Below are 21,969 nucleotides of genomic sequence, written 5' to 3'. Positions count from 1 at the left end.
CACGTTCCTAAACGGGACTTTGAACAGGAACAGAGCAAACGACTTCTGATTTTACCCACTGCTGGGACTCGCCCCGGGACGTCCATCTCCCGGGGACGCGCGGCCACCTTGCCGGGGTCACAGCGCAGGCTGCTGCTCCTGCGGTCCCCAGAGCTCGCAGGGCTGACGTGGAGAGCAGCACGAAACGCCAGCAGGGACCGGGAACCCTGCAGAGGCAGCTCCTGCGAGAAGGGCACCTTTGGTAATCGAATTCATTTATTTGAAACGACGGGAAGCAGCAGCAGCAGGCGCAGGGATCGCCTCGTCAGGCGCTTACGGGTGGCAGGGGGAGATTTCCAGAGAGGTGGGGACAGAAACCAGAGGAAAAGGGGAGAATTTCTTATTAAATAAAAGCAAAACCACCAGTCCCTCTGTCCTCTCCTGCACGCCGAGCGGTCTCCGAGCCCCATATATTGCTCTGCTCTGAACATATGGTGCGATGCTTAATAGCCCGGCTCTGCCAATCGGGGACTATTCGGGTGGGTTCTTTTTTTCCCAGTGTAAATGTTGCAGAATATAAATTGTAATTAACACCACTGCCAAAATAGCACTTAGAGAAAATAAGCACTTTATTAACATCTGGTGGATCCTGCCTGGAGTGCGGGAGCAGCGGAAATTCGCACTCACCAGAAGAGAATTTGTAGCAGGGGTTGGGAGCCTCGGCCCGCAGTCGGGGAGCAGGGAAGGAGCTTTGAGCTCCTCGCCGCTATTTATGGGGCTCCTTTTACCACCTGTGGGTGATCCCTGCTCAGAGCTGGTAGCGTTTGCATCGGGACTTTTGACCTGTCTGCATGAATACAGCTGTCTGAACGTCGTGCTGCAGGCAAGGGGATGGTGGTGCTGTAAAACCTGCCTGGTTGTCTGCCCCAGCCCAGCGGGACAGGCAGATGGGTATCGCTGGTGCTGCAGCGTGTAGGTGGAGAGAAAATCCCTGTTTGGGATGGGGACAGCCTTTCTCCTGCTGTGCACAGTACCAAACAGGTCCCTTTAGGCATCACAGAGCTGGCTCCATACCCTCAGCCTCCCCTCTACCCTGCCCTGAGGCTGGAGGCACAGCAGACAGCGGCGTTGGTGTTGCTTCACGCTGCCTGCTGCCTAACCCCCATCATTTATTCCATGAAGGAAACCTGGACGACAACCAGGCAGAGCTGAAGTGGCCTGAACTGGACAGAGCAGCGACTCGCGTGCCTGCCAAGAAGTCCATCTGATTTGCTAAAGTGTGGGAGGAGGAGAAGGGGAAAAAAAAAAAAAAAAAAAAAAAAAAAGCTGTTGGAGAGGGAGAGAGGGATTCAAACAGCCGAGAGATGTGACAAGAGGTAGAAAGAACGGCCTCGCTGGGACAGCAGGAGAGAAAACAGTGGCGGGATGCCAAGGAGAGGGTAGCAGCCTGCTGCAAGCACCAGCACAGCATCCTACCTGTGGCACTCGGGGCTCGTCTGCAGGAAGATGCAGCTGCTCCCGGAGGAGCACGGACCGGCCTCGGTACCGGCTGCTGGTGGAGGAGGGAGAGAAGCTGAGGGCAGACAGCAAACAGGCAGGGTTAGTTTTAGCAGTGCCCAGATGTGTGGTAGTAGAAGGTTTATGCTGTCCTGCTCATCAACACCATAACCTGTCCGAGCGTAGGTTGCTGCTGCCTGATTTACACCAGCAAGAGATTTCCAGCCACGTGCACATCCGACTGATGGGGAAGTAAGGAGGGAAAGTCCTCCAAAGCTGCGAGATGCTTTTTGTCCTCAGAGCTATCCCACCAAACCAGGCTTCCTATGAAATGCTGATCACAGAAGAGCATTTGGGAGGTGGCACCCAGAAAATGCTGACAAGGAGATGGGGACATCGCCTTTGGACGACGCTGGGCCTCCCCAGAAGAGCACTGCTCAACACGAGACCGTGCTCAGGAGATAACAGGTGGAGAAGTTACTGGGTGATGGCTGCTTTGCAGAGGACGGACCCACTGCTCTACCCCAAAATACTCCAGCAAAACAGAAACCCGACTGCCACCCAGAACCGTCGCTCCAGGAATTCACAGCTCGGCTTTTGGTTCAGCTGTCTGATGCTTTCAAAAAAGTGCTCAGTAAATAAGGCAAGATGAAAGTGATCCAGACCGCTGCTGATGCCTGAGGAGGTTCTGTGGAGCGGAGAAGCTGCCCGAAATCACACCGCGAAAACGCTCGGTAACATCTCTAAAATTAGCACGAGCTCAAGGCATGGGACCCGAGGACAGAACGGGCACGCTGCATTCCCATCTAAACGGCGACATGGACAGCACTTCCATCAGACAGGAGCCCCAGCTCATTCGCTGCGGGCTCCATCTACCCTAGGACAAGGATTTCCTAAAGAGCTGAGAGCTTCTGCCACCAGGCCCACTGATGGGAACCGTCTCAGCCAGAGCATACCACGGTCGAGGTGCTAATAACCTGGAGCTGTTACCCCAAAATTAAAGAGAGTCCTCGTGGTACTTCTCATCAAAGGACCCTTAAATATCTGTGATTGCATGTGTGTGCGTGTGACTACAAATGTGGGTCTGTAACACAGGAAAAACGTGATGCATTCCGATGGAGCAACACATTTGGGCCTCTTGGCTGTCTCAGGCTTTCTACTTTGCCCAAAACAGACCAAAGCACAGGATGATTTCCACCAATATCACGAAGCACGCCGCCAAAGTACACAGGGGCCCTTAAAAAACACACCGGGCGACACAGGGGGGAAGAGCGTTACTACGTCAGGTTCTCTTACCTTTATCTTGAGGAAAGGAACCAAACAATTAATTCATCATTAACCACAAGGAAACACTCACCACATTCCAGAAGCCTTTGAGACAGGCTTTTCAGATGCGAGCACTATCCAAGAGATGTTTCCCCACTGCGAAGGAACAGCTTTTTTTTGTTTTGTTTCGTTTTTATTTCGCAATTGCACCTACTGAAAGTGATTGTACAGCATCCAGCGAGGTGGCCGGGAGCTGAAGGTGGGGAAATCCAGGCCAACGAGAAGCTGTTCCACGCGTTCCCTCCGAGCGTCCTTGCCATGCTGATCGCCAGTCACCACCACAGGTTGGGGGGCTCTTCGGCCACTCGGCTTTTGAACAGGGTGATTTCATCCAAGTGCCTCATGGGGACGTCTCTGATGACCTCCGTCAAGTCCTCGTGAAGCAGAGGGAAAATGACGACGTTTAGCGCGGGGCGGTCCGCCTGGAAGCTGAATCAGACACGGGTTATCAGCTGGGGAGGAATAATAAAGCTGCAGGACAACAGGAGGGGGTCGAGTGGATAAAAACCACGCGGTGGGGGCAAGGAAAGATGCTCAGGGGGGCAGCTGGAAGTCAGGGTCTCCCTCTCTCCTCTCTGTGTGTCGTTGGGGAGCGCAGGCTGGGCTTGTGCCCTTTTCAGAGATCTGTTGAGCTGACACAAGCTTGATGAGGGCAGGGAGAAAAAGATTTAAAAAAAATAAATCACAACAGCGTGGTATTCTGAGATCCCAGCTGAGCAGGGTACCCAGCGACAACAATTTACACCACCTACAAAGCAGCAGCAAGTTGCAGGGCTGTTAAAAAAAATAAAATCAGGCCAAAGCAGCGCTGGGCATTCCCTCAGGGCCGAGTGTGGGATCATTGCTCCAGGCTCGGTTGTTCTGCATGCAGAGTCTGCACTCTGCAATTAGAGCACAGGCAGGTTTAGAAAGCTCAGATCTGCAGATAAGCATTTAAGAGCACACACACACACACAGCCTCCTTTTTAACACAAGTGGCAGAAACCTGTCTTAGCACTCCCTGGGTTTGCCCCCAACACATGTACGTACCCCCTCTTTGCCACTTCAATTCTGGGCTCCAGTTTCTAAATCCACAGCCCCAGGGGTTTTGTCCCCTCCTAGGAAAACCTGCGGGCTCCTCCTGTCCTTGCAGCTCTTCTTGCCAACACCTCTCCGCTTTCTGGTATGCGCACCGAGAATCCCAGACCCTGCAAGTGACAGGCCTGATATGACAGCACGAGAGAGGAGCAGCAGAGGAGGAGAAGAGCAAGAATTAAAGCTATCTATACAATGTATAAGGAGCCATATAAAAAAGCCCAAGACCCCATTAAGCAAGGACGCTGCGTAACAGCAGCCCAGCAAGAGAACGTGGGAGAGGAGAAATTGCATTGCTCGGGGTAGCACAACAAAAGAGTTCAGCCTCCTAAAGCTGGGGGGGGAAGGAAGTTCTGCTGTAGCTTAAGGGCTACACCCTGAAGATTAAAACACTTGTGACTATTAGCAACGTGCCACCAAGAGGTTTCCAGTGAACCGTGTGACAAGGGCCAGCTCGGTGTCACTCTGGGGGAGGCAGAGTCGAACTGGCAGCGTCAGTCCCTCGAGGCTGAAACGAGTTGCGTTGGGTGGAGAGAAGGGCCGGCTGCTAAACAAGCTCCTCTTACCCAGACGTGTGTCTGAAGCTCGTCTTTAGCACTGAGACGGGCAGGTTATCCTCCAGCAGAGGGGATGGCTGGCGGTTTGGCTGCTGGAAACACACGGGAGAATCCCTGGTGCTAGCAGTGCAGACGGCTGAAGAAAAGGCTACAGGAGGCTGGCATTACCTGGGGGACAGCGAGGATGTTTCCGTGCACAAACGATTTGGAGCAGAGCTGCCAAAAAAATGCTGCAGAGGAATTCCCATACCGAGTTCAGCTGCTGAGTCCTGGTGGGTTAAATTAATTTGCCCGAACCTAAGTAGCCGCAGGAGTGAGGATTTCCAGCAACAGCACTACCTGGGGCAGTTTTCTATCTTTCTGCATCACGGACTGCCCTTCATGCCTCACGCCTGAGGGCTGGCAGAAAAGGACACGGCTCCTTGGGAGGATCTGGATGCCTGGGTAGGAGCTGAGCAGTTTCTTACTTCCCCGGCTCTACAAGAAACCAAGCAGCAAATAATCGCCGATCTGGGAGGCGGTTGGGAAAGTCTGCGGTGCAATTACACAAAATACAGCAAATGTCTCTTTGATAGTCCCTCCTCTGCCTCAGCTCTTCATGTTCCTTACCCAACACCACAGTCCTGCAGAGAAAATCATGTTAATAGGCCGAGCTTACTGAAGTTCAGCTAGGAAGAAGCAGCGATCTTCATGAGACGCAGCCTTCCTGACCGTAACCTCCCCAAGGCAAAGAAACCTCTGCCTCTTTCTTCGTATATAGAGCCTCCCAAATTAGATCTGCATGCTGCCTTCTCACCCTATACACGATCGTGGCTTATAAGCAGCCCTGACATGTAGCTACAAGAAGGACCTAGACAAGTTTACACGACAATCCGCCACCAAGAGAACTGAAAAACCCCAACGCAGTAAGCGTACCTTCCAGAGAGGCCGGGGTTATAGAAGAGGTTTGAACTTGATCTTTAAAAAAAAAAAAGGAAAAAAAGAAAGCTTTGTGATTTTCTCTCCCCCTCAACAGGAAGCTGTACGTTACTGCAAACCTTGTAAATTCCATACCCCAGCAAGTTGACGCCGGAGAATTCTTTCCATGTACAATTTGCGTGATTTCAGAAAAAAGAATCAAATGCACATGGCTCGCTATTATTCTCGGCTAAACGTGCGTGCAAAGCCTCTCCTTTAACTGCCTGTTAAAAAACACCCCGACTTTAACGAGCAGCTGTCATAATGTTAAACCGGGATTAGCAGTTCCCAAAAGCAGACTCCCTCTGCAACCTCTGCTCCTCGAGTCCGTCCCCGGAAGGCAATTCCTTTCTTCGTACACCTGTCCAGGTGGGCTAGATTAAGTGAGAAGCACTTAGAGCCCTCGTTCGAAAGGCCCCGGGCACGGGGAGGAGATAACAAGAAGGGGAAGAGATCGAGTTAATGAGTTGCAGAATAGCTCCTGTAATCTTCTTGACGGTTCTTCCTCATTCCACACCTGGATGGACTTCAAACTGGATCTACCCCTGCGAGAGCGCGGCTCGTAAAACGAAAAGCTGAAGGACAGAGAGGGATATCGACCCGGGGAGACAAAAGAACTGCAGTTCCAGGCATGAAACCCTGCTTTTTTCCGAGGGAAAGAAGCCAAGGATACGCTTACTTGCTCTCTCCTACGAAACCTCCAGACTAAACTCATCATGATTAATTAAATGAAAGCAAGTTTGCGAGGCAACTGACTAGCAGCCCCTTCAAAACATGTCCTTTAATCAGAAACAACCACTGGGATACAAAGAAAATACCCCCCCCCCGCACACATATTTTCCAGCCATAGCCTCTGGTCCAGCAGACACAACACCAAACCACCAGCAGGAACTTTTACAAGGAGGTCTCTGAAGAATCCCAGTTGGGATCTGGACACTCTGTGGGCCTGGCTGCAGCAGCTGGCTGGAATCATCCACGGAGCTGAAAAACAGATATCAGATCGTAGCCTGCTTCATACATTCCTCCCAGCATCAACGCTGCACTCAGACCTTGAACAGGTTGCCCGTAGCTGAAAAGGGTTAATGGCACTCTGTTATTTGCCTCCAAAATTATCCCAGAACAGGTGTGGACTGGACACAGGAAGGTTATTTTCAAGCGAACAGCTTGGTAAATAGCCTACCACTACGCTCTCAATTACTTCCAAGCAGCGTGGCAGGATGCAATATGTAGGTCAGGGACAAAGTCAAAAAGAAAGGGAAAAAGTCCAGAGCAAGGTCTGCACTTTAATCAGATTTCCCCCTGATTTTAGCAAGACAAAAGAGTCCCTCCCCGGAATGCAGTTATCTCCTGGCAAACACTCCCGGTGTGTGCTTTCAGACACAGCTCTTTGGAGAGGAAACCAAACTCCACCTGCTGATACGGCCAAAGGGCAGCCCAAAGCTGCAGGAAAAACTCAGCAGAGAGCCTGCAGCCGTGGGTTGTGCCCTGCTCTGTCTGTCTGCACCACAAATGCCCAGAAGACGACAGCTCCGCTACCTTAGGAGCTGCTCAAACTCACCTCCAACCCCTACGGATGGGAAAAGGCAGCGTTTGGAAGCAAAGGATGTAATTCCCCTTGCAATTTTCCAGAGAAACCTAAGAAAAGCCCTGTGCTAAATTCAGGTGCTTCGGCACAGCCCACTTCACAGCTGCTGGCAAGGTGGCGAGGGCAGGCGAGGCGGTGTAATTAAGCACTGGCAACAAAAGAAACTCACCCCAGGTAAAACGAGGAAACACGACGCAGCGGGAGCGGATGGAGGCCAGACTTTTAACCTCCACAAACTGAGATAAGCTCATGGGAAAAGAGGCTCTAGAAAGGAAAAGGAAGGAAGGAAAGAAGGAAAGCGGGAGAAGGCAAGAGGGAGAAGGCACGGCGTAAGTTTGTTGTTGCTGGAAGACCGGCTCGCATCAGGGAGCTCACGTGTGGCATCTGTCTTGGAAGCTTCAGCCCACGTACCTGAGCCAGGCTGGGAACTCCTGTCCCCAAAGCACGGCGTGGTGGAAGGGAGCAGCTGCCGAGGGACACGACCCAAGGGGACACGACCCAAGGCCCAGGCAGGGACTTTGCTCTTCTTTTCAGGAAGGCCAGGCGGACACTGCAGGTTTGCTCCACTGGTTGTGCCCAGATCTCAGGTCCAGGGAACTGCAGGAGCTCTCTCCTTCCTGACAGCGACTGCCAAGGGCATAAAACAGAGCTTTTTCTTTTTTCCTCCAGGCACACCAAAGTGGTGGGGGTGGGATTCCCCCAGGCACCCTCCTCTGTCAGCTGGGAGCATCCTTGCCACCCAGCCGGCCCCCAGAGCGCTCTCAAGAGGGGTGCAACGCCCACAGAGACCCATTTCCAACCCTGCAAGAGCACCGGTGTCGCGCAGACTTCATCTTCTCATCTCAGAAACACACCTCCGAAGTTCCCTAGGAAAGCAGCTGCGATTCCTCAAGTGGCTTCCAGCCCCACACAAGGAGATATTTCCCCCGCAGAGCGTTTCCACTCGCCGTGAGCCCCGTCAGTCCAAATCCAACCCAAGAAGGGCACAGATGGGACTCTGGAAGTCCGTGGCACACAGCACTGCCACCTCTGCCACCGCATCGTGTCCCGGACGAGAAGTGACACGCGCCAGATGCACCCCACAAGCAGGGGGGAATTACCTCTCTGCAGCGTGGTTTCCCTCTGTACGGCACGAATGGCACGCCACCGCTTCTCCCAGGAGCTGAGGTTGGTCAGAAATGCTTCCAGACTGGGTTTCTTAACATTATTTTGCCAGCTGAACTCTGCATCAGTCAAATGTGACCGGACAATTAGAGAGGGAGGGAACGAGAACCCAAGGAGCGACGCCAGAGCGCCCGGGACACGTCCTAGGGGAGTGCTCTGCCAGAGCAAGCTGAAAGTTATTTCCTAATCTCTTCCACAAATTAAAAAGCAACGGCAGCAACTGCTCAATTAGATTTATTTTACTATGGAAAAGCTTTAAAGCTGCAGTTAATGCTTCCGCTCAGCCTTTTACACCCGCGTGAGGAGAGAGCACGACGGTGCTGCTCCAGTTTTATCTCCCAGCCAAGGCAGAGAGGAGGACGTCGCCTGAAAGCCACTTGGTGCACAAAGCCACCTTCCCCCCGAGGAGGGTTTCGGGACTGAATTCCCTTCCAAACACACGAGCTGGTAGTTGGAGCGAGTCCTTTGGGTTAGCCACAGGAATGCATTTACGGAGGGGCTGCGTTAGTGCCCCCAAAAGGAGACACACAAACACGCCAAGGCCGGGGATGGCCCCACGAGCTGTGCTGGCTTGCAAAGTATTTGAACCCACCCTGAAACAACATCCCTGGCAGCAGCAGAGGTGTCGGGGCCACACCCCGAGCACACTCAGCCTCTGCCAAGCCCGCCAACGAATTCTTGGGTAAGGCGAGCTGACAAGGATGCAGTTTGTTATTCAGCCCGTGACAGAATGATTCAGGGGTTTCTAAGAGCAGGAAATGAAACAGACAATGAAAGCTGGAGCAGGATGCTAATGATTCACTCCGCCAGCCCAGCGATACATTAAGTCTTCTGCAATCAGACGCGGGGACGGAGCCCACAACATGCTTAGGCTAGCGGAGTGGGGTTGGCAGCTACCGCGCTGGCTCCGGGATGCAGGGAAGCAGCACTGCGCCGAGAGGGACTTCGTCAAGGTCAGAAGGAAGAGAAGGTGGTGGAGGGAAGCAAAAACCAGCTTGGAAATCTCAAACAAGCCTCGAGGGGTGATGCCAGCTTCCTGCAGCGCCGATGCAACTGCAGCAGGGTGCTGGAGGGCTCTGCTGAATTCAAAGAGGAGCTCGTGCTCCCCGACTGCCCTATAGCAGCCCCCTCCCTCCCCATCCACAAGTGGAAAGGAACACCCGAGAAGGGTTTTTTTTTTTTGAGGCTGAGCCCACGGTGAGAATCCAAGCAAGGAGAATAAATCGGTTGACTAGAAAAAGAAGCTGCAGGGGCTTTCAGAGCAATAGCAACAAGGTGTGGGGGGACGCACGCAGCGCTGATGTGAGCAGAAATTCATTTGCAATAGTTTAGTTCTCTGCCAAATGCCAGGAGAGGGGCTGGCTCGCTCAGCACTTTGCAAACACTCGGTTTCATCCCCAAGCTCCCACCTGGCAGCCCCGTTTCTGCAGCTGAACCCCAGGAGGGTGCTGCAGCCCTTCAGCGAGCAGCACGGCTGTCGCAGCCACGCGGGGCACCGGGATCAGCAACTGAAGGAAAGGAGAGATCCAGCCAAGGGTTTCATGTTTAAAAAAAAAAAAAAAACAACAACAAGCAGGGGAAAATTCATAAAATGCGACAAACGTTTGAATAGTAAGATTAATTCAGACTGAAATAGCTATTCCTGGAAAGTAGCAGGAGTCCTATTGTGAAAGTCACGTCAAGCTAATCGCTGCTCACACCTGACGCTGGCAGAAGTAGGAGGGCTCAGTTAATATTTCTCTTCCTCCATGTCTTGGATCCCCAGAACAGGCAGATTGTCCTAAAACATTCAAATTCTTTGTAATTCCCAGCACTAGTTAACCCTCAGTCACCCAGATCCCGAGGCATGGCGTTACAGAGGGACTTTGCAGAGCCATTTGCTGCAGACAGGTAGCTGGCGTGGCGAGGGAAACACAAGCACAGAGCTTGAGCTAGGGCTGCCAGCCCTCGGGGGATGCTGCACCAGCACCCCACGCCTCTGTCCCCTCTCCCAACAAGCTACCAGACCCCAGGAGGTTCCTCCCTGCCTCTGGGAGAGGTGAGCAGGCTGGCCAAGCTGCCCACCCACCTCCCCAAAACACATCTTTCGCTTGCTGACCACGCCGTCTTCCACGGCTTCTCTTGGATTGCACTTATCTAAGTCTTGACTCACCTCTATGTCTGGACACTTTTCCCTTAAGTCTCCCTGAGACTTTTCGTTTTGCTTTGTGGTGGGTTTTGTTGTTTTCTTTTAAATTTAACCGTTGCTTTCTCGGCCTTTTCCAAGGCCTTCTCACAGGCGTGTATTGTCTGGTACTGCAGAGTCCTTGGAGTCATTACAAGGATAGGAGCTATCTCAACCCTTAAGCTAAAACCAGAAAAATTCTAAAGGAACACACTGGAAAATAAAATCTGTCCTTGAGGCCAAGGGGACATGTGCCAAAGCATTTCCCATCCCCGCTTCCAGCCGATTTTCTGCTGGCAAGCTCCGCCAGGAGAGCAACTTGTGCACATTTGCGAGGTGCCCGCTGACCGTGCCATGGAGCAGCGCGATGCTGAAGCCATCCAAATTCCTTTTCCCGCAAGATTTTTGAGGCAGAGAAATACAAGCATATAAACGCGATTATTTAGCATGCAACGCATCAGCACAGAGGAGCGGGGCACCTTCCGTAGGTCACAGCTCCATCTACTGACTGCTTCTCAATATAACAGTGTGAAAATCCTCGGGGAAAGCTGCTCGAAGCCAAGCCCCCTCCTCTGACCGCCTGGTTAGCCCGACTCGGAGCTCCCTGCAACCATTTAGAAAGAATCCCAGCACTGCAGCTCTGCCCAGAAGGGAGAAAACCTCTCGTTTCAAGGAAATTCTTTGTACAGCAAAAAAATAAGGGGTTACGCTTGAAGATAAAACAACCGTGGGTCCTGGCACTGTGGGGTTTTAGTGGGTTGGAAGTGACACTGCAATGGGTTTAACAGAAGAGTTATTTAAGCGAAGGCAGCACGTGCTTTTAGATAAGCAGCCTGGCAAAGTTAGGGTGCGAGCACAGAAAGGAAAACACTCTTGTGAGATCTGCTGCTATCTGAAGCCCGGCGGCAGCTGAGCACCATGTGATGGGGAGAGAAATGTCATTTTACAGGGAAACCGTGAGCCTAGACCAGTGTGATGTGAAAGCTGAGGCAGACGGGGGCAGTGGACACGGCTCACCCAGGCTGCATGCCCCCCTCTAATCACCGGGTCCCTTCCCACGTGCACCGAGGATGTCCCTGAACCATAAAAATTACCCCTCCCCTCCACGTCGAGGAAAACAAGAAGAAAGAAGAACACTGCAATGATTTATCTGCCCAGAGGGAAACCGTCGTCTCCCAGGCTCAGAGGAGACCTTGCCCTTGCAAGCCTCTTGTTTGCTGATGAGGGCTCCAGACGAATTCTCTTCTGCTTACTGTGCTCCGTTGCAAAAGAGGCAGGACTGAATCAGAGGCTTTTTACGGACTGAAACACGAACTAACCTCTCTGAAACAGCAGCGAGCTGCAGCCAGAAGACTGCCCGCGGGACAGCTGGAGAGCACCAGGCCCAGCTTGGAGCTGTCACAAGGCTAAAAGGCACGAGAACAACTTTTTTTTTGCAGTCCAGGAGAGCAGAAACAGATAATGCCTCCTATTTTACAGGCAAGGGGAAGAGTTTGAGAATCTGCTCAGGCTTTAAGCCATCGGTGTGGAGCAGGAGGTTCAATACCTGAGCTCCCATCACCACAGTCTATGCACGCGCCACCTTCCAGCCCAAATCTGTGGTAGAAAACTGTCTGTTCTCCCCAAATCAGTCCCAGCTTCTTCTGTGAGCCAAACCCTCTGTGAATCCACATCTGGAAAAGAACTGCACGGCACTGGATGGCATTTTCAAGCCCTCCCAGCCCTGCCACCTGCAGCAAATCGCTGCATACGCCCAGCCCTAGGGGACCCCCTCGCTCTCATTTCTTTGTGGAGGCGTTGGGAGAACGGGGGTGATTTCAGCCCTACCTTCTTGCTCACAAGCTGCAGTCACTTGGCTGCCCTCAGCCTAAACCAGATCATTTCTACAGCCCCACAACAGCAACTCTGCCCCACAGCGGGACCTGAGGAACACAAATCCAGGCAAGCAAAAATGCCCTCCCTGCTCTCACCTCTTCCTTCCCACTCATCCCTCGTGTTCTCCCTGCACACACAGCATCTGCACACATCCCTCCCCCCAAAAAAAATAAGGAAAAAAGCCACCTTCTTTCATTCTAGAGCCTTTTCCACAGGTCTCAGTCATGAACTAGCTTGCTAAGGGATTTTACTGCGTGTCTCCTCGCCCTTGGAGCAGCAGATAAAACGCAGGCAAGAGAAAGTCAATTCCTGACCCCCATCAGGAGGCACATTTACGCAAGGAGGAGAACAGGATCGCTGGGAAAATCAGGTGGTTAAAGGCTCGCTGATGGCTCGTGGAAGACCCCAGGCTTTGCTTACACATCATTTTCTGTATTTTGTTCCTTCCGTGTTATTGCTGGAGACAGTTGCATGAGAACGGGATCTCGGTTGCTTAGGAGAGCATCTGCTCCCACTGCTTCTCCTCCTCCCGAAGTCATAATCTTACGTGGCATCAAAATCGTTTCCAGAGCCACCAATTACAGTGTCACAGAGGATTATGACTTCAGGTGCAGGATCTGCAGTGGGAGCAGATGCTCTGCTCAGAAAAAAAGAACTTCAAAAATTCTGTTTTCATACAAACGTCTCTATTAATAAGACACAAAAGGAGAGAAATAGTCTGACAGCCAGAACTGTTGCTAAATATAAAAGCAGTTTTTAACATTTTCATGAGGCATCAGCTGCTCTTTGGAAAGTTCCCAGGCTTTAAATTATTAAGAGGTACAGAATGTAGTGGGAATCCATACACAACAGAGGAAGAGAGGAGGAAGAGACTGCAGAACAGCATTTTTCTGCTCAGTAAGCGGATGTTAAAATGTTGGCCAGTGCTGCAAAAGCATCTCAGGGAGGAGGGCAGAATAAAAACCAGAAACTGTGGATTCGTGGTTCTTTCTAAGGATCCCCAAAGCACTACCGAAACCAACCCAGGACTGACTTTACCGATACAAAGCCCTGTAAAAATACAAACCCAAGGAATGCCTGACAAGGGATTCGTATAGGTGCTTCCAACAATCACTGTCCCAAAAGAACAGGGAGCCTTCTAGAGGCTGTAATGAGCAATCCCGTGTGCAGCTCGAGAGGTAGCTGATGTAGTCATAGGCTCTTCTGGATCCGATCCTCGGAAACGAGCCAAGAGTAATAAGTCAGGCTGGAGCTGGAGAAAGGCCGGGGGGAGGAGCACCCCTCAGGACGCAGTAACCACGCCGTGCGACTCGGAATTTTTGTTAGAGCTTAACAGGGCAAAGCAACGGCGGGTGAGAAAGAAAACAGATCGAAGGTGGAGAAAATGCCTTACAGAAAAAAAATAAGTAATGGAGAGTCTGCTGCATGGGAAATATTTTGTTAGATGACTGCCGCTATTAGATTCCAAAATGCCAGGAGTAATTAAAAGCTCTCTTTTCAAATGCAGTTCACGGCTCACACAAACGTTTCCCACCACGTGAGCCTCAGAGCACTGCAAGGGGCCAAGCGAAATGCATTTAAGAACTGCCAAACGTGCAAAGGCAGTTTGTACCAATTCTTCCCCCCCCCCTTATTCTCCGCCGAAGAAAAACCCTTCACAACAACCCTTTAAAAAGGCTTTGAATTGTACTAGCAGGGGATTATCAGTAAGTGACATTTACAAGTGATTAGAGGACGAAGAATTATCTCAGTCACTTGTGGGAAAGGAGGAAAGCTTCAAGGTCAAACCTCTCAGTGCTTCAAATGTCGGCAGATGTTTTGTTTACACGAGAAGTGCCGTTTGATTTATGACGGGGCCGTACGTCCAGAACTTCAGCTGATGGAGCTGCAGAGAACGCGGGTGGGAACGGAATCAAGAATCCGTACAATACCTTCAAACGTTTCACTGATTGCCTCCTATGAAAATAAGAGGCTATTTCGTGCTCCAAGCAGTTACACCGTACCTATTAGCTTCTTAGAACAAGTGCTCCAAGCCACACAAACCTTGGCAAGCGAGGAGACGGGAGACAAACCTCGAGCAGCTCCAGAAATCCCACAGCAACCCCCTTTTTCCTCACTCACCTCCGGACAATGGACTGCTGGAGGTTTCTGCAGACGGTGAGAGATTCTCCCATAAACATGTGGCACATGACGACCTCGAGGCAGCTGGCCATGAATGACATCACTGCGTCAGACTGCAGAGTCCCGCTCCGGGAGACGATGCAAAGCCTCTGGAGAGAGGAGCAGTGGCTCAGCGCCTGGAAGAACTGGGCGCCCGCGCTGAAGTAGGGCTGCTCCAGCCTGCGGGAGCAAAGAGAAACAAGTCAGGGGCTAGTTGGGGCTTAGGGATGCTTTCAGGTAAGAGAGAAGATGGCACGTTTGCAAGGGGTTGGCAAATGGAGCAGCCAACGTCCACCAACCTGTTCCACCTACAGACAGCTTCTGCCTGCTGGTGCCAGTGGTAGGGCACAAAATCCTGATGTTGCAAGCTCAGACATCCCACTCGAATGACATCAGGGGGACAAACACACAGAAAGGCCCTACGCTGCCGTAACCCTGCTCCTGAGATGGTTCCTCAAAGGCACGCTGGGTGAGGTGGGTCTGAAACCTGAGCAGCAGACTGATTCTGGTCTTAGGACAAGCACAGGTAGCAAAAGCTGGGCTGACATCTACTTATTTAGGGACTTAGGGCCCCAGCGCACCAACCCCTGGTCTGGTTAGCTTTAGTTTACCGCCTGGAGAGAAACAGGCGTGAAAAACTCACAATGTGAACGAAGCAGGCATGAAAAAACTCACAATGTGCACGTGGTGATACAGACCTCGTGCCTCTGAGCCAGCTGTGACCATCTCCAGCCCTGCCTGGTCAGAGGATGGGAAAGAATTGACACTATTTAATGGAGAATTGATGCAACCTTTACCTTAAATACTCAGCCCGGGGAGCAGAGATTGGATTTTTCCTGCCCTGGATACCCCCAACGAGGGGTCTGTGCCCCAGCTAGCAGCACACCCCAATGCGCCCCAGTCACTGGCTCAGCGGGGCCGAGAGCTCTGCCAAGGTGAATCCAGGAGGTGGGAACAAGCTGTCGGCCCCAGCCTGATGGGGATAACCTCCAGCAGGCTTTTGTGGTCCACGGCGGTCAGTTTACAGCACCTGAAGAGATGCTAACAGCCCACCAGCTCCTTGAGCAAGAGCTCGAAATGAATATTAAGGAAACGGGGAGCTTCTCCAATTTTTCAGCAGCACTATTTGCCCAAAATCGGTTTAGGACAAAGCACAGAGGCCCTCGCAACCTTACAGCGGGTTTTTAGGTTAATCCCTGTAAGAACAGACACGCTGCAGTACTGCCTTTCGCTCGCTAGATGACAATGTTGCTCTGGAATAGCCCTGAAACTAACGCTCAGCCTGGAAGGTGGGGAGGGGAAAAGGGGGAGATGCACCAGAGGATTAGTTAAATGAAAAAAAAGTGCATTATCAGGAGGAAGCGCTGAACATTAAAAACCTTTTAAACCTATTTAAAACCTTAGGCTTCGCCCAAGGAACCACGAGAGCTCCCCCTGAACCGCCTGGCTGTCACAAGGAGACTCCCTCGCTCATCCTTCCCGGAGGCTGTGCGCTGCCTCCCATCTTCAGTGCCCACAGCCTCCATTTCGGAGGCTCTGGGAGCTGCAGGGCCGAGCTGGGAGAAGCAGCACTGCACCCCCGAGCCTCCCTCCCCTCATCTCAGCTCTTCCAAGGGCATTCAGCCTGCTCAAGGATAAATAAATATCCACGCACGTGACCCGAGGCATTAAGCAACCGAATCTCCAACAGCATCTCCGACAGCTGCTGTCCCTGGGATGAGAGCAACGCTCCTCGCCTCCTGAAAACGGGACGTGGTGGGCAAGGGAAAAACAAGAGGGGTTTCAGCTACCCCTTCACTGCTGGGATGGCTTGGGATCATGCACACAAACAGCAGCCTCAGCTGACGAGCAGTGATTTTAGTCACGCTGTAATTAACTGTCTTTGTGGTCACAGGCATGCACCGTGAGAGGATGACCTTGTTTTTGCTGTTTTATGGCATTTTAGACCTCTTTTGTGAATAGATAATGACCAGACCTCACGGGTCCGCCAGTTTCCCCCAGAATCACTTTCCGTTGGTGAAAAAATAAAACTAAAAAATAAATTTTAAAAAAGAGATGGTTTTAAAATATAAGCCAAAGGTAAAAAAATATTGCAACGGGGCTCTAAATTATCTAGACATTGTAGGAGTCTCCTCCATCCTGGAAGTTTAGGAGATGTACGCGTACACAAAGCCAAGAAGTCAGCGAAGGCACGTAACATTTAACCTAGCCCTGACAGCTAGCTCCCAAACATGCTGCGTCCACTCTTCCTTATCTAAAAGGAAGGCAGTTGCAGCACAGAGACTTTAAGCACTTAAAACACTGCTTAAAAGGCATATCCTGAGCCCTCGAGAACAGCACGAGATGCCTTCCTGTGCTCCTCAGCTCTGGAAAGAAAACAACCAGTTTGCAAGCCGCTGCAGCAACTTTTGACCCGTTTTTTTTGAACAGAGGCCGATCGGAAGAGGAACACTTGCAGTTTTTACACAAACAGCACACTCCATTTCTGGAGCTCCACAACCAAAACGGAGATGTTCGATGGCAGCCCCTCACCTGAGATCTCTCAAGCACTTGCAGTGTTTCAGCATGTCCATGAGAGCAGACATGTAGACCACCTTCCCCATCATGCCCAGGTTGGCCAGCGAAAGAGTCCGCAAATGCTGGCACTGCAATCCGATGCTAACGAGCCCAGAACCAGTAATGATATTTGGCAGTTGTGCTAGGGTGAGGCTCTGCAAATAAGTCAACTGGCTAATGGCAGCCACCTCCGAATCCCCCACGCTCTGCGCCCGGACGCAAGGAGGCAACGAGTTCCGAATGGCCGGCTCGTTGCGGGGCATGGCAGAGGAAAAACTGGACCCTATTATTTCCAAGGTTTCCAAAAACCGGAGGCTTCCCATCAGAGTCCAGAACACCGAAGACTCTATCTTCTGATTCGCCTGGTCCGTTAAGTTCCTCGGGTACGTCTGTATCCCCACCCGGACTTTCTTTCCAAAGGTTTGGGGCGCCGCATTGGGCTGCGTGGGAGGCTTTTCCACGTTTGCAGCAACGTCTGTGATGGAACAAACCGGGAGTGCTAGCGAGAGGAGGTGCTTTAGCCTGGACAGAAGCTGGCACAGATGATTCCCTATGCTGTCTGAGCTGTGGTGGTGAGCTGCAGAGAGGTTGAGGTGTCGCAGGTTGCAGCAAGACACTACCAGGCTTTCCAGAATGCTGCTGTCAATGTCGTCTTCTGCTTTTCGGAACAAGGACTCCGGAGCCAGACAGTGAACGCAGCCGCTGAGGTTCAGGCTGGTCAAGCTTTTAAGATCCTTCCCCCCATTAATAACTCTCTGGATCAGGTGGCCACCAGATAAGGTGCAGCGGCTAAAGCTGAAGTAGAAAGGGTTGTTGAACTTCAAGTGTTGCAGGAGCCCGGAGCCATTAATCCAGGCTTTGGGCAGTTGTAAAGCATCCAGGCGTACGTTTCGAGCCATGGAGTCCAGGAGGTTTTTAGTGGCTCCCGTCTCAGCGAAACTACCAGGGGCAGAAATGAGGAAGGCGTGCAGGTTCTCAGGTGTCCGATCACTCAGCACCGCCAAGTACAGCCTCACCACCTCCTGATTAACGTAGCCAGGAGCCAGCCTGGCATAGAAGACGCGAAGGTTCTGGTAATGGGGCACGTTGCTCTCCCCTACCATTAGCTGCCCGGAGAGCATAAAACCTTCTCGCGAGCGATCAAGGATCTCAAAGTAAAGCAGCAGTTTCTCAAGGCTAGTGCAGCACGGAACGACACCGTATGACGGGGTGTAAAGGGTTTGCTTCAATTCCGAGACACGGCTAAGAGTGGCTTTACACTCACTGCTTAGCTGACTGGCATCGAAACCCGGGTTTACGTCTATCGCCAGGGAGCGCAGGTGCTGGAGGGCGGACAGCATCTTTGAGAGGCGGAGAGAAGTGATGTGGCACCCAGACAAGTTCAGTTTTACCAGGTTCTTGCATCGTATTACATGATCAATAGTGGAGCTGGGCAGCCAATAGCACCCAGCCATGTTCAGCTGGTAAATCTCTTTTCCGATATCCCTCATCAGTTGCTTCACTTTGTCTTTGTTTACCTGTGCTCAAACAAAACCAGATTCAATGAGATATATGGCAAGCGTGTACTGACTCAGTTTCCCATCTGAAGATGGGGTTAACACTGGCTAGCACTGAGATTACGTGGTTCATCCAAGGGCCTTGGAACACTAGCACAGCCTAAGAATCATTAAAGCACCGCTTAATCTGCCATGCTTTGACCTCTTAAGATTACACTTCCTTTAGCTTCTCAGGCTGAGCAGTTCTGCATTACTGACTGCGAGGCCAAAATCTGTTCAGCAGCTGATAGCAGAACGGAGGATGATCTCCATTTTCTAACAGCAAAACTATTTTGACAGAATTATCTATCTACGGAAACTCAAAGAACGCTTTCATTCTCCTTCATCGGCTTTCTTCTTTTGGAAATGAGGGAGAGAAGCTTAGGCTTGGCGATACGGTCCTCATAACATGTATCACCCTTCATTCCTAAGCTTTATTTTTGTTACAACTCAAATACATTTTCCTGCTTAGCTGACTGCATGCCTGACAGCAGCATGCACAAGTTTTTCTGCTCACATAGATTTCTTTGTACAACAGCATGGAAAATGTATTTTGGGAAAATGGTATCTTCACACAGCCATAGTCAAAAGCAGTTATAAATGGCAAGTCAAGTTTACTTTCATTCGGCCTCCAGAAAGGAAGATATATAAAATACCATCAGTGAAAACTATCTAAGGGAGCACAGAGCTGTCCTAACAAAGCATTCTGCAAAACAAATGCTTTTATAAAAACAGTTTATTTGTTTTTCAGAGTTCAACAGCACGACATTTATGCAGACACACTGAAATACTCTATTTCTTGGCATTTTTTCAGAAGTCAGACTTGTCGTCACAGCTAACAGAAGAAGCAAGCTACTCTCCCCACCTTATAGTCTTTCTGAAGTAAAACTGTATGGGTTAGGCTCTTGTCAAGGCAAAGCGTTGCGAGTTTCCTGCAGGTTTTCCGGACATTCAGGACAAGGTCTGTGCAAGGGACGTAGCTCAGGATGTGCAAAAGGATCTCATCCGAGAACTCCATCAGGTTGACACCATTACTTTCCTCCTCGCTCTCCCCACTTACAAGCTCCTGGAAGAGAAAAAAAAAAAAAGAAAAAGGAAAAAAAAGAAAGGCTACCAGTTCACAGACTTCAGCAAAGCTTGTGAGAAAACAGATATACAGTGTCTCAGAAGGGTTTATAAAGATAAAACAGAACCACTTGAATCATTAAATACTTCCCCCCCGCCTTGAGAAACCCAAACCTCTCCTTCAAAAGACCATACTGAGGTGGTGCAAAACTTCACACAAAGCCACAGTATCTTTAGTCACTTTTTTGCTGTGGGCTGCTTAAAAAATAAAATATTTACCTTCGTTCCTCCTCTGCCACTGACTTTGCAATTGGAAAAACATCATTCCCTGATCCTTTCAGAATATAACCCAGCAATCCCTTCCCTGAAGAGCAATCCATTCCAATAACCTTACGAGTTATGTAACTGCTCATATATATCAAAAATAATAAAAAACCTGCAGGTTTAAAGCCCAGGATCGGGTACCCCATCTCTTCTGCACCACACCACACCACAACCGTACCAAACCTCCCTCACCCCACAACCCCTCCATCACCCCCCAGATGCTCCTGCCTGGCCCCCAGCCCACCCCATCGCACCGAGGCGGTGTTTTGGGGCTTAAACCCTGCTTTTAACGAAGCTCGAGTGGAAATTAACGCAATACCAGCCCCTGAAGGGGAAGGGGGTGCCCTGGCACCGCGCCGCAGCACCCACAAAACCCCACAGCACATCCCTACAGGAGGGCGACCCCTGAGGACCGGGTGCTCAGCACAACCCCGAGGGCAGCCCCCTCACCACGGGGACCCGCTCCAGCCCCTGAGGGGAGCCCGGTTGCCTCCATCCCGGCGCCGGCCGCGGTTATACCGGCGCTCGGAGGCCGGGGAGCGGCCCCTCCGCACCTCACCTCACCACAGCGGAACATGACGGCGGTGGCGGCGGCGGTCCCCTCGCCACACCGGCCACCGCTCAAACCCGCCGCCTCCCGGCCTGGCTCCCCGCCGGCCCGGCCGCCGCTCGGTTCTTCCGGCGCTGCCATGACCCGGCTTCCGCGCCTCGCCACTCCTCCGCCGCCCCGCGCCGCCATCTTGAGGCGGGAGCGCGGGAAGGGGGCGGCCGCCTCCCGCCGCCATCTTGAGCGCGGCGCCGCCGCCATGTTGGGGGTGGCGGCTGGGCGCTGCCTCCCTCACAGGGGGGTGCAGGGCTCGCTGCTCGCTCCCCCTCCGGTTTACAGGGCTCGGCCCCGAGGTTGAAATTAAGCACGGCCCCGAGGTTGAAATTAAGCACTGGTTTCTTTGCTTCTGCCCGGCTCTGGTGGTGCTGAGAGCCGAGCCAGCAGGGCAGCCTCCCTGCCTCCTCCCGGTCTCCTCCGCCACCTCAGCGGCTGACTCACGCCAAGCCTGCGCCCCACGAAACCTTGAGGCTGCTCCCTGAGTGAAAATCCGCCCTGTGCCCAGCCGTGACTCAGCCAACAGCTGCATACGGGGCACAGAGGGCTTGGCCAGCCACCCTAGTGGGGTATTTTGCAGCCTGAGGGGCATTTGCTGTATTAGTGCCCTGCCCTTCAGTGCAGGCAGCGGGCAAATGATCCCATCCCTGTCCACAGTGGCTTTGTAGGCTGGGAGCAGCTTGGGGTGACACCCCGAGCACTAAAGGATGTGATCTTAACAAAGAAAGCCATCAGTACTATCCCCTTCCCTCCAAAGCATCCCCCCTCCCTACAACCCCCTTATATAAACCAGCTGGCTTCAGCCTCGCCGGTCATTTATGCAATGAGCGTAACCTGGGTGTTGATGAGACTGAATTTTCTCCCCCTGGCAGCAGGTGTGAGGCAAATCCCACACAGGGGGCCATGCAGAAGTCACCCCGAGGTGCTGCGAGCACATATAGGAACGTCCACTGGGACCAGCTGGCTCAGCATTCCCGCTGTCAGCTCCTCTTCCCAAATCTCAAGTACAGACAGGACTGGAGCGCTGGAATTTCCAGTTACGTGTGTGCTCGGGGAATTTTGTTCATAGAAAATGTGTTTTAAAGATGACCCACAAAGGAAGATGAATAGGTTGCTGCTTTCTTCCTGGTTGATTGTTGCCATTTATGGCCATGAGTGAGATTAGTGGTGGTTTGGCGTTTTGGCTTAGAAATATCAAGCGCCTCGGGTCTTGGTTACCTGTTTTGCTTCCAGGCCTGTGAGCAGGGTCTGGGCTTGGAGAGGAAACCCCCCTCTTAGCCCTCAGATGAGGGAGAGCCTCCATAAGAGAATCGGTGCCTGCTGTTTGTCGTGTGTTTCAGTTACACAGAAGATAATGACAAATTAAATCCAGAGGCCCTGCAGTCAGGACTGACTCGTTTGACATCTGGGCTGAATACCAACCTGCTGTATTTGCAGTCATCGGGGAAAGCAGGGACCAGGGTGGAGAAAGACCTGCATTTCCAGTGCAAATGTAAATAAGATCAAGAGCAGGGCCCATAAGCGGAGAAAAAGCCCTGCCCGGAGAGCCG

General features: G+C 51.9%; 1 protein-coding gene across 3 annotated transcripts; it reads right to left on the bottom strand.

The window, feature by feature from the left end:
- Positions 1-1,315: 1,315 nt before the first annotated feature.
- Positions 1,316-20,502, bottom strand: FBXL18 (F-box and leucine rich repeat protein 18). 3 transcript variants are annotated; one of them, XR_004253939.1, is made up of 6 exons: positions 20,378-20,501; positions 19,295-19,495; positions 16,871-18,411; positions 14,300-14,518; positions 2,834-3,231; positions 1,537-1,552 (listed from the first exon to the last, which is right to left on the bottom strand). XR_004253939.1 is itself a non-coding variant. In XM_032197864.1 (5 exons), the coding sequence occupies exons 2-5, from the start codon at positions 19,445-19,447 to the stop codon at positions 3,075-3,077; spliced, it is 2,070 nt and encodes a 689-aa protein (XP_032053755.1). In that variant the 5' UTR covers positions 19,448-19,495; positions 20,373-20,502; the 3' UTR covers positions 1,316-3,074. The 3 variants fall into 3 exon arrangements, 2 of the variants coding, with proteins under 2 accessions (XP_032053755.1, XP_032053754.1); XM_032197864.1 differs by having other exon boundaries at positions 1,316-3,231; positions 20,373-20,502; XM_032197863.1 differs by having other exon boundaries at positions 1,316-3,231.
- Positions 20,503-21,969: the final 1,467 nt, after the last annotated feature.

Source organism: Aythya fuligula, chromosome 15 (assembly GCF_009819795.1).
Source record: "Aythya fuligula isolate bAytFul2 chromosome 15, bAytFul2.pri, whole genome shotgun sequence".
In the NCBI taxonomy this organism is placed as follows: Eukaryota; Metazoa; Chordata; class Aves; order Anseriformes; family Anatidae; genus Aythya; species Aythya fuligula.
The sequence above is the reverse complement of the archived record's forward strand: the minus strand, read 5'-3'. Positions and strand labels throughout refer to the sequence as shown.